The sequence below is a fragment of the Agelaius phoeniceus genome, chromosome 1 (assembly GCF_051311805.1).
Source record: "Agelaius phoeniceus isolate bAgePho1 chromosome 1, bAgePho1.hap1, whole genome shotgun sequence".
NCBI classification, from domain to species: domain Eukaryota; kingdom Metazoa; phylum Chordata; class Aves; order Passeriformes; family Icteridae; genus Agelaius; species Agelaius phoeniceus.
The window spans coordinates 59,999,682-60,012,776 of record NC_135265.1 but is presented as its reverse complement, the minus strand read 5'-3'; the positions used below and the strand labels follow the sequence as shown (position 1 = coordinate 60,012,776).

Genomic DNA, 13,095 nt, shown 5'->3' with positions numbered 1-13,095 from the left:
GAGAAGCACATTGTGCATGTGACTTACAGAGCACCCCTGGAAAAACACAGTGCTCATCCACAAGCTGTGCAGGATGCCCAAACAGACCTAACAGTGAACAGAAGAAGTCAGAGAGCTGATTAAATAAAGTTTACATCCTTCATGGCACATGTAATGCAGTAGTGCTGTTCTCAAATATGTCAACGCTGTGGTGGTGCTGTTGAACAACACAAGCCAATTGCTGCCCTGAGCTAACTAAGGAGCACGGACGAAAGGAGAAGTGGAAGTGTGAGTCAGGCTATCACACTGCCAGTGGAAACTTGCAGCAGATGCCTGCACCTGCTCAATTCACATTACTCTTTTCTCCTCATTACTATGCAGCTATAAGTCTGCAAAGTTAACTATACATACATTTTACATTTTCCCCCCATAAAAAATGTTCAGTAGTTTCAAATACTTTGCAACAGGTATTCCATTAATCTAAGTTTTTGCTGTTCCATTACCACTAATTCTTATTATTTGCATTTTAAAATTTAGTGAAATCACACTCATCAAATCAGATGAGGTTTTTTTGAGTTAAAACCAAGGTTCAGGATTCTGTAATACAGCAAATGATAAAACCATCTTCAGACAGAGAAGGAAATCCCAGAAATGTCTTTCCAAATGCTTAACCATCTACTTAGAAGGAAAAAAAATCCAGCAAGTCCCATCCACGTTGAAGCTCACCTGCCACACACTGAAACCACTCTGAACAACTTTAAACAATACAGCCTCTTACGAACTATGGTCGTGTTTTGTTACTTCTTCAGTGATTTTGTTACCCCAACAGTCTCCGACACTCACAGGGCTCAAAATGGAATTTATATTTTAGCAAAACAGATTAATACACTTATTCACATTTGTTCTAAATCATCTCATCATGAAACAAGGAACAAGCAAAAACCCAAATTTCTACTCAACTGCACCTTGCTCAGTCTCAGCAATTGCCATGCTACCAGGCACTAGGTAGAACTAGGTATCTGAATTAGAAAACAAAGAAAATAAAGCATTAATCCTTCAGAACGGGAGCTACTTCTTTTTAATCTTTCCTTCACCAAGAAAAAAAAGGAAAATAATTTTATTTCTGTATGGAATCAGAAAACCCTGGGGCCAACCTTACTGTAACTTTTTTTAGGTTACTCAAACTGCAGTAACCTTCCCCCACACCCTCAACTCTCTCTCAGTACTGACTGACAGAAAGTCACTTTTCAGAGTCATGTGACAGAGATAAAGACTTTGTCAGATAACATGTGGAAAAACAGTGGCATTAAGTGGTTTCTTGAACTACCAACAATAAACCAAATCCTAAAGTAATCTCAGGGAGCTCTTCAGTTCTATTCAAGGAGAAGCACCAAACAAATGCCTCTGTATTTATCTAACAAGTTCACCTAAAATTCATTGGTAGCCCAGTACATTTTCTGACTAATTGTTCAACAGCTCTGTAACTAAATAGTTTTCACAGATCATAATTTACAGACAGAATTTACTACATCTTCATTTACAGTAATTTACTACATGACCAGAAAAAGAAAGTACTATAATAATTTCTGAAGCCTAAAAATACATTGAAAAAATTTTTACACCACCCAACTATGCAAAGGAAATTAAAAAACAATATGTTCTTCTTGAGCAGAAGTTTTAATTAAAACTCATTAAAGGACATGAGAATGCACAAGCACCTCAAAGGATGGTCAATATTCCCCTCAGCTAATCTCTAAGTGAGCTTCCCCAGAGCTGTAGCAAAACACAGCACTGCAGGGCACAGCTCAGTTAAGCCCTATGTCAATTGAGTATGACATATGCTGTGACACACAGCACTGTGCACCCCACTCTTCATACCACCAGCACATACTTTTGTATGCACATTATACACAAACAGCTCAAAACATTTCTAATTTCTTTATAGCAGTGAGAATTATCATATTTCTAACTTGCCCACCCAGTCTTTAAAGTTCAGAGCAGTAGTGTAAGGCTGTCTTGTTCCTTACCGATAATTCAATTCATTCCATTTTGCTAAGCAACTCCAAAACAAACCTCAAGTAATACCTATTAACCAAATGTTTCAGACTTAGACCAGCTGGATTAAGATGTGTGGTGCTTTATTCTACATCTTTTTAAGCTATCAAGCTACCAACAAATGACTTTTTAACCAAAAAGACAAGGAAAAAAAACTGATTGAAATAAGTAAAAGGTCACATTAAGTTACTTATTTCTGTTTCATTTTAACCACTTGAAGCTGGCAACTGTTTATAGCTCTGAGACTGTAAATAAAGCATTGCTAGAAACTAGTAAAAGACATCAGGAATACAGGCACATGGAAGACAGAACTGCTTAAACATTACATTCCAATGGTTAGTGTTGCAAGCCAGTGAGAATGACCACACAAACCAGAGTTAAAGACAAACAGAAACAGTTTGATACCAAATCCAGAAAAAATAATGTTTTGAAAATACAAAAGGAAAAGGTGCTTTGCAAAAATACTGGTATCAGACAAAAAAACCTGATAAATTTCCCAAAGCATGAATTTTGCCCCTAAATCTGAAAGGGGAGATCCAGAAGATGAATCATTAAAAGAGAGTCTTATTTAAACTAAGCAGGAATGGCCTTATGGCTTCAAGAAAGCACTCAGGTTAATACCACTCTTGGGCAGTTTCTTAGAGCTAACTCCAGCTTGATTAACTGTGTGTTGAGAAATACAGAGACTCTCCTTTTGCCACAGTAATGTTCCTCTGTGCCCTGGATATTGCCAGTTGAGTTGATCCTTCATTAACTCAAGAACTGCAACAGAACACAGGTGGTATCAACAGAAGATTCTGAATCAGTTCAGTTAAAAATATACTAAAAGTTGATTTTGAGGAACTTCTGTGCCAGCATAACTTCTCTGATGCAATACCCCAGCTAATTTAAAACAAAACTACAATTATTTGACTAAAACTGGCATTCCAAACTATTAAAGAGTAGAAAAAGTACTGCAAGGCTAGTTTGCACCTAATATTTCTTATTCCTTAGGTAAATTAAACAACATAGATTCCAACTCTGAAACTGAAGATTGGAAGCTCTCACCTTGGGCATTACTAATTCCCAAACAGCAATTTTGAGGCTGCTCTATAATAAAAAAGAGAGGAATATTCACAAGGATGCAGGCACTTTGCCTGAATATCAAAGTGAAATATCTGCTGAAAGATACTGCTGTATATTTCATAGTTTCCTCAGCATTAGAGCTGAAAAAATGCCAACTGAGTCTGAAGAAATGAATCACTGTTTTGTTTGTCCAGCTTGGGGAAGGAGTAAGGAAGACACACAATGTAGTCAATTCAACTGCCTTCAAAGAATTGGTTTCTGAAATAGAGCTGAAAGCATCTTTTCCTCTTTTCCATGAAAGTTAAAAGTGGGCAGGTGAAAAATTTAAAAAAAAATTAAAAACCAGACACCAGGTTTTAGTATGTCAAGAAAAGGTAATGCAAACATTCTCTATAGAAATGATCATGCAATCATTGCCCAAAATGATCACAAAAAGTAGCAAATCATGAAATATATGGTTAAGGGGACAACTTCAGGCAGAACGGGTTTGTACAGTACATACCCAGATAGGATCTCTTGGGAGGTGCTTTGATTTCTTCATCCTTACTATCTGCAGCTACATAAAAAAAAGAGTTGAAGGGAAAAAAAAAAGAAAGGAAAGACAAACAGACTTTTATGATTAAATGCAACAGTGTTTATTTGAGCTACAGTTTAGTCAGTTAGTACATTTTATTCATTAAAAAATAATAGCCAGACCAAAACATGCCAGAAATTTTAGTCCCCATGCTTTCTATAAAGCTCCCACCCCACAATGCTAAGATAGGACTGAGCAGCAGGAAGTCCCTGAACAGTCTCAGTGCACAACCCAGCATGCAGTGTACGTATCAGGGGAAAATAAAGGCTTAAAAAACAATTAAACAGGCAGCTTGATTCTTACTTTTAGACTACATAAATTCTAACTTTTCGTGATCAGAGAAAACAACCTGTTACCTCAGCAACACAGGGTGTGTGGATATGTATGTATTAACAGCTGAGACAGTAGTTACCTTGCCTCTGGTGGAAAATGCTATTCAAAAATACTGTCACAAAGCCCAACAAGAAGAAGAGAGAACAGACCTCATCTGCAACAATGCTGCATGCTAAACCTTTTCCACTCTAACCTTCCTCTGCCAGTTGAAACCCATATATTACACAAGAGAATTCTCCAGTGCCAAAACCAAAGCTCTTCAAAGGATCAGAGTGCTATAATAAGATACAAGTTACAAAGGAGATTAAGTCAACCAGCAAAACTGGATGAATGACAAGAGGAAATAATCTTAATGTAAAAACACAGGAGCCCATGTTCTTCTTGTGGAGCTCAGGCTGCACAAGTACAGAGAGATGTCCAAGAATCTCCTTTCAATAAATATTGTCCACTGGTTTTCAGTATAGTTCATATATTCAAGGGGGTCAAAATCTGTCACAACGTCTTGGGCATTACTAGAATGTTTGCTGGAGAGAGGTGGGAGGCTGATTTGGGGAGAGTGTCTGTATCTCCAAGAATATGAAGAAACTGCTCTAGCCCACCAACATTCCCAAAAGTAACCAGATGTTTTCAGCTGTCTGTACCTGTCACAATTTTGCTTCAGCCACCTCTTGTTTCTTGAGTAAAGACATAGCACATCCACATTTTGTATTTCAATATTCAGCTCTTTAGGATGGTAGCACCATCATGCCCCAAAATATTACAATACTTTCAACAAAAACAACAACAAAATTAACAAGAAGCCTGGCCCTTTCTGTACTGTGCCAACAATGCAGCATACATATGGCTCCACAGATACAACTTTAAAACTTGGGAACAAATATGGAAAACTGTTGTTACCTCAACAATGGTACCAGAAGATCTGCATTAGAGCACTTAAGATGCAGCGAGGTTGAATACAAAATAAACAATAAGAAGCTATTGTTCATGGCTGCTGATTTCACCTGAGGACCCCATGTAGTTTTCAAAGCATTCTCATGCAAGGGAGCGAACTGTCCTATCACTGGAGGTTTTAAAATCAAATTGGGGTATTTGTTAGTTTTGTATTTTGCCTAATTTGGGTGCTGGCTTTCTCCTTTCAACGTGATTTGTTAAAAACAGGCTATACAGTCCAAGTTTAAAAAAAAAAGTAATAGAACAGTTGGATATATGAACAGCATTTGCTCTGTTTTCAATTGGTATGTACGGAAGGATAAAGTCTCTGCATCCAAAACAAAAAATCAGAGAAGGCAGCAACAGCACAAGATGGGTTGCACCACTTTCAACTTAATTTCATTTTGCAATACTAAAAGGGAGTGGGGGAAATCCCATAATTTAGAAGTAACTGTAAGAAGGGAAAAAAATTTAAGAAAATTCACATAATCTTTTTAAGTTCTCTATGTATAGAGTCTAAAAATAAATAAAAAGAAAAAAGATCAAACATTACTAGAAAATCTAGGGAGACTGCATTTCTCATGCTATGATAGTTACCCTACAACTCAAAGTACAAGCAAATTGACTGAATGGCTTTGTATGTTCTGAATAGCTATTGACATTTTGGGTATTTTAAGCCAGTAACACCAGAAAACATGATAAAGAACACAGAACAAGCTTGTCAGGATTTGAAGAGATTGCTTCTTAATGCTTCAAGATAGGAAGCAGATTCTTTCTGAACTAGTTATTACTTAAGGGACCTAATTTGTGAGAAAATAAAAACAAAAGGAAAAAAGGCAATTCCCACATAACTGAAAACACACTGGTAAACATACTTCTGCCACTTGGAAGAAATACCACATTTAAAAATAATATAAGAAAACAGCAAACTCCCTTCCACTGAAATATTCTATTCTTTCTAAATATTTTGGATTATTTTGCTGAAACATTCAAAGGGAGGATAGAAAAGAAAAACGTTTACAATGAATACTAGCCATGTGAGAAATAACAATTACATTATCATACAGAAATGCTGTACCTTCCCTTAGGATTCTGCAAGGTTAACAAAAAACAATGACTTCAAACCTAGCTCTTCACTGCCCCAGCAAACTATAAGGAAGGAAAGTAAGTACACGGACTTATCAGCTTGCCTAGATCACCATAAAACTTTAAAGATAAGATTAGGTGTTTGATTAGAAACACAGTTCTCACTCCTACTCGTATTGTGCTTGAAACCTATCATTCTGTCCAACTTGAAAGGAGCTTTGTATGCACCTGAATGTTTATTCTAAACCATCATACAGTTGTCCTTACTAAAAATCAATCCATGTAAGAAAGATATTCCAAGTATTCTCAGTGCCTGTAGGAAGACGCAAGCCTTTCTATGAAAACAAATAATTAAGGACCACAAGTAGGTAAAAATCCATCTCTCTAGCAAATTCCCTATGACAAAATGAGTTTTAGGAAAAAGGTTTATATAATACAATGCAACCTTAAAGAGGTTCTACCATCTGTCAAGGGAAGGGCTGATTACCCCTTAGGAGACTGTATGTCTTTCAGGGAGAGTTGCTTAAAGAGCACTATATATTAAACTGAAGAGTCTCCCTTTTCTGTCCAAAGGTTACTGAAGGAGCCTGCAAGTGTGTGTGTGTAAATGTGCACAAGAACAATTTCCTCTCAGAAAGGGCAAACAGAGAAACCTCTCTGTCACCACAAAACGCTAGCACAAACAGCAGAAGAGGAAGAAAGCACACATGCCCCTCCCAAATGCTTCCTGGATTTTACCTGCTGCTAAATCTGGCAGTTTTTAAGTCATTCATCCTGCCAGACTGAAAACCCCTGTGAACACAGCAGCTTGTGTTTGGAAGCTGGAGAGCAGCTCCTCTTCCACATGAATTCACTTACCTGAATAGTTTCTCACTACACTCCACAATGAGCAGGAATGGAAGTAGCCTCCTTAGCTATTAGATAAATTACCCTACTGCACAGCCAGGAGCTGCTGCCTTCTAATGATGGCTGTGGATATCTGGAATTGGATCAGACCCTCAATTACTAGGGAGTGTGGAAGAGAACAGATGGAGAGAATAAATTATACATCCTTAATGGCAAAACAACTGACAGAAAGCTGACAGTGTTAATTCTGTTCTTGTTGGTAATAAGCTGTTACATAAAATGTTGTAAGTCAAAGTCAACACAGAGAAACAAAAATCTACCCAATCTCACATTTCTTATCTGCAGCGAAAAAAGTAAGGACTTTGTACAAAGACTGAACATTTTATTAAACAGAGAATAATAGTCTGTCCCAACCGAAATTATCAAAATTAACCAAAATAAAAAATATGAGAAAATTCCCATAAATCCCAACTAATCTCACACTGAAGCCAAAGGAAATGGTACACAAAAATAAAAGATAGTTTTGCAACCATGGTAAGAAGCACCTGGTTTCTTGATGGTCAATAACTCAAGTAAATAGAAAATTATTATCTACAAAAGCAAATGTTTGCAATTACAACATTTAGATAACAGCATAAGATCATAACTTGGTAAAAAGTACAGCTGAAGAAAACAGCTTCTTACTCCAGCCAAGATCTTTTAAAAAATCCAGGCTAGCACAGTAACATAACAACTAGCTCTATATTCAGAATGTGGTGTGAAATATTAGGGAGAACTCTGATTTCTGACTGAACCAAAACCTGTCTGAAATAAAATTTCAGCTGTACACTTTTACCTGGAAAATAAGCAGTTTAAAAAAAAAGTTCAGAAAGTGCTACAGTGGGGAGACTGGACTGCAACACAGAACTTTGTACTGAAAGTAGAGCACACCATATTTTCAGAGATATTTATCCTAAAAAAGCCAATTCCCATCACTGACCTGCAAAAGAGCGGCGTTTCACGTTCAGCTCATTGGACACACGAATTTCAGTGCACAGTTTCAGCATCAGTAACATTGTAATGATCATGATAATGCTCTGCCACAAAAGAGGGGATTCAAAACGCCTTCCAAACCTAAAAAAGGAAGAGAAAGTATGTAAAACATCTAAACACCTGCAAAAAGAAATGCTAACAGTGAGAGGTATGGAAGGCTCAGGAAGCCAGAGTCACCAGACAGACCTAGTTGCCCATACAGAAGCTCAGAGCAGAAGTATCTGAGAACCTTATTTCAACATCCCAGTGGACTGATCCTAGAGATGCTGGAGAGAAGCTTAAGGCTTTGCTTCAAAAGCCAGCAGCAAACCTATTGTTTTGAAAGGAGGATCACATTCATTAAGCAGTAAGTCAGTACAGAGACCAGAGAGTTATGCCACATTAACACCAGTTATGTGTGCTCTCCACACATACACTCCAAAGATTTCACATGGAATTCTGTGCAAAACTTCCCTTTGTCAATCTTCCATTTTTAAGTTAAGTCATAAAAACAACAGCACTTGCCCTATAAAGAAATAAATACCCATAGCCGTGTCTAGACATGTGAATGGAAAAGCCAGGTCTGCAGAACACACCAACTACTTAATAAATTTCTGCCTTATTTGAACCAAGACTGGGGGAAGTAAGGAAGTACAGATGACATGAACTTGGATTGTAGCCAGTCCTGACTGAAGAGCTTACTCTTAAGTGATTGCACAAGATTCTGCTGTAGGAAAAGGAGAATCCTTCAGTGGAGATCAGTAATACTCTTCCAACATCACCTGATGAAAGCTCAGCAATCCCCACCACACACTCAGTAAGTGCATAAGGGGTTAAGAGTGGAAGCATATTGCATTTACAACAGGAAGGTGACACACGCAGCACAGTGAGCTGCTTCTCTGTGCTCAGTTCTGCCAGGTTTTATGCCTTGAAGACAGAGATGCTGAGGAAGTGATTTGGTCAGAACACATTGCTGTGCTCCCCAGCTCCCTCACCTGCACCATGAGGCACACAGGCTTCCTAAATTTCCTAACAGCACAGTTACTAAGGTCAATCTTCTGCCACATCATGCTGACCAAGTCCTAAGCCTCACAGGCATGGCAATTATTGCCCTCTTCTTGACAGTTCCTATTTTACAGTACCCTGGCAAAATGTAATTTGTTTTGCTTGGGCTACTTTTATGGCCAAGCTCCATATAGTAAAAACCAGCTAGGTTCACCATCGTGCTGTCTCACACTACTATGCTTCCACTGCAGCCATTTCACTAGAGAGATTTTTTGTTATGAGTCTACTAACAAGGAACAGGACAGAGACTGGAAAGTCCTTGACTAGCTTCCTTGGAAATCGTGTGCAGAAGAGCCAAGCAGCCCACATCAGTGAAAAGAGCCAAGTATTTCCTGCCTAGTGGCATACAGCTGAGGAAAAGTATAGCTCCTTGAGACTCCACGCTACTGCCAGAGGGCCCACCAGTTACTACTGCAGGAATAGCAGCTCTGTGACCTTCAGCCCCCCACTTCTAACCTCAATGGAGCCTTTACTGTAACAAATTTGGAGGACGCTATGAGGAAGGAAATAAAGAACACAGCTGATAAGCATAATCATAGGCAGTGTGTGCTTTGAATAAGGCTTTCATTGCACTAGTTCAAAATGCAGGGGAAAAGAATAAAAGTTTGGCCTAGCCTATGTTCCAGGCTCACGATTCCGGATCTCCTTCAGCCTGTGTTGCTGACCAAGTGCCAAAGTTCCCCTCATCTACTGGAATTCAATACTATAATATTTGTCTCTTACTCAGGGATGAGAAAAACTGGGAAAGACTTACTGACAATTACAAAGCAGTTAACTATAAACCACTTTACATCAGATTTAGAAAAACCATCTTCAATACAAATGTATTTGCATGTATAAGAGGGGCTGAGCTAGCAGCACAAGTTAGAAGCTATTATGACAGTAAATCCAGCCACAGGTCACTGCAAGGCTAGCTTCTCCCTGCTGATGAGATTATCAGTCATTCACTAATGGTTGCCTCACAAAAGTACTGCCTGCAGTACAAATACCCACTCACTACAAACACAAATAAACATAGCCACCTGCTTGGCTGATCACAACAATTTGTCATGACGTTCAAGTATTGCTACAGACTCTCTCCCCCTAAACACTAGGTGGGAAAAAAAGTAAAACAAAACTCACAAGAGAGTTAAAATGGAAATTTAAAAATTCTTATGGGAACTTCAAACAATGCAAAGCACCTGTAGGGTTTTTCACAACCATCCAGTAAAAGACAACAAAGGTTATACAACAAAACATACTCATGTGAAATATATCTCCCCAAACACCAAACCCCAGAATAGGTCTTGCAGGCAACACAACCAGCTAAACTAGATCACATATACAGGAAAACAAACAAGCTGCTATGGAGACCAACAGGCAGGGCAAACTACACCACACGGATTACACCCTACTACCTGGGCAGCAAGACTGAAAGGAATACCACTGTCAAGGACCACTCCTGGGTTCTTGAAGCTGTAGAAGTAAAGCCAGAACACTCATTTTGCTCAGGATCATGAACACAAACACTACTCCAAGCTACCTACTCTACTTTGCATTAATATCAGGGCCTGCCAAAGCAACACTAATCCAGTTTAAGATTCCTCAGGCCAGCTTGAGCCAGGAGCACTGTGGGATGTAAACTCTGCAGGGAGAGAATGCCATTCCATGCTGTTTCCTTTCTGCCTCACAGACGTTATTCCTGTCTCTGTGTAAGCAGGAGCCAGGAGAGGAAGCACATTAAGGCAATTAAAGCACCTTATGAGAGAAAGGTGCTAGTGCTTAGGATACTAGAACAGACTTGCAGAAAAGATCAGCTTTCAAGTCCTGGGGGTGAGGGGTCACCACCACTATTCTGCATTTTCATCCCATAACTACAGTGTTGTATAACAAAGTGAACAGTGACACTTGAAGTATTCAAGGAACTCAGAGTTCATATGTCAGACTACAAAGAGACAAAGAGCTTTTCCACTGTTTACTTCATTTGTAAAAACAAAAGAACCCTTTATTTCCTGTACTAGTCAAAAAAACAAATAAAGAGGAGGGAGTGGCTTACATGTTATTAGTTATGTTATTAGAGTTTCCACAGCCTTCAAATGACTAATGCACGTTCAAGGTGATGAAGACAAGAGAAGTGCACGTTCAAGCCAGAGCAGAGACTAACTAGTTATTGAGAAAACTACGTAATTCCATTGGTACAATTCAATTCTGCAATAATCCTGCTATTCCAGTCCTGGGCCTACTCGAAACAGCAAATGCCAATTGCGAAAAGGAAGCCTAAGCTAGACCAAACATAAAAGGTTTGCTTATCGCTTTTCCTAAGACATCTTTGAAAAGAAACTGACTGCTTTTGGTGCAGCCAGATCACTCTATTTCCTCCTACACTCCTGGAGTTCCAGCTTTCATCTGCTGTCTGTTTTTCAGCTCTTTGGGAAGTTACAGATTCTAGGCAACATAGGAAGCACACAGGATACACCACACACTACCAGGATCACAACAGATAGCCTAGGGTAGCAGCACAGCAGCTGTCCTGAAAGACATCCCACATCATTACCGAATTTATTCCGTAGGATTTAAGCAGGAAGAAGAAACAAACTAGTTTTGCACCGGGATCTTTTGATACAAGACATGTAAACTTCCAAGACTTAACGCATCATCCCAAATGAAGCTCCTCACTTGTGCATACAACATTCCACTTGGCTTTCTGCACAAAAAAGGTAGCTGCATCTTATCCCTGCTCTGTGGCACTTACACAAAGGAGGAGGAATTGCATAACACTTTTAGTCTCAATATCTGAGCAAGATTCCACCAGCAGGCCATACGTAAGGCAATTTTTCAAAGTCGTAGTCATTCTATCAGCTTGATTCATAGCATCATCCCACATGCCACACATGGTAAAAACTGTTGAGATCCATTTTAGTAACAGAAGCCTTAAAAGCACAAGTTTCTCTTTCTCGCAGAAAGTCCTTCAGACTTCACTGCTTTGCGTTCCAAAGCCAAAGCAACACAAGACAGAAGGGACCTGTTCCACAGGTAGCACTGTAGATGTTACAGCACAATAAATACCTAGGAGTCTACCCCTGACAAGAGCCAGTTCATCATTTCTCTATAAATTACCTCCAGCTCCATACCTGAGTCTCTAATTATTCCATTGACTCCAGCACAGAGAGCTCTGAGCTCTATTGATATTGCTGTTTTAAGAAGACCTTTTGTTTCAGGTCAACTGATGTGCAATGGGTAGAGGGTTACCTTTGATCAAAATAACACAGTCCATAGTCTCCATCCTGTCCCTGGCTGCCAGAACTTGTTCCCACGGTTTGCCTTACAGCAACTATTTTGTGAGAACAACTCCAAAACTGGATGGTTTTATTTTCTTGTTTTTGGATTTCTGTGGCACTGCTGTGTGAGTTTTAGGACAGTGTCTCTTGAAATTGCAGCTCAAAACCTTTGGAAAGAACATTGTCTTCTTGGAAAATATACAAACCCCATTATATACTGACATTCATTTTACAAAATGTAAAACTGAAAAAAAAAAAAAAATCCAAAAAAGAGTTCTGGGGATAGCAGGCAACATAAGTACTTTTGGCTGCACTTAGTCAAGATATATATAAAAATGTCTATGCTGATTTCTAAGAAATCTATAGTTCCTTTTCCTCTAGTTATTTATTCTCATTTTAATATTAGAAGAAACTGCAATTTATCTCTTTATAAGCTCTGTTTCAAAAAAAAAAGGGTGAAGAGAGGGAGGGGGTAGAGAGGGAGAGGGAGAACTCACAAGTAAGTTTTTCTGCATCCTCCACCCCCTACTGATTACACAACTCTCACCCGCCTTCTTATTGCTGTTCTCCATCATGACAATGCAAAGCTACTCAGCTGGCAGCCACACAAACCCAGAAGATGTGTGTGCCTTGGTCTAGTGCCACAGGGAACTCTGGAGCCATCCCACTAGTTCCAAACAGCCTGGGACAGCTTAAATAGATAATTAATCACCTCAGAGCTCAGGTATCCCTTGAGCAAGAACACAGAGCTAACTCAAGAATGTATAATAAAACATAAGGCACAAGCTATCAAAAATGGTAATGAAGAGTTTAATTAAAAATGTAGAGGGAAGAAAATTGCTATCAGGTTGGTTTTTTTTTTTTTGAGCAGGCCATACACTTTCATATGCACCA

General features: G+C 38.9%; 1 protein-coding gene across 2 annotated transcripts in view; it reads right to left on the bottom strand.

Annotated features, from left to right (window-relative positions):
• The window catches only part of SLC66A2 (solute carrier family 66 member 2), a 64,812-nt gene that overhangs the window by 47,137 nt on the left and 4,580 nt on the right, over nucleotides 1–13,095 (bottom strand). Inside the window, exons 3-4 of one of the 2 annotated variants that reach the window (XM_054630495.2) lie at nucleotides 7,848–7,981; nucleotides 3,602–3,655 (exon numbers count right to left, since the gene is read on the bottom strand). In XM_054630495.2, the coding sequence (XP_054486470.1) occupies nucleotides 3,602–3,655; nucleotides 7,848–7,981 (188 nt within the window). The remainder of the gene's footprint in view (nucleotides 1–3,601; nucleotides 3,656–7,847; nucleotides 7,982–13,095) is intronic. The other variant, XM_077179874.1, reaches the window with a different exon arrangement.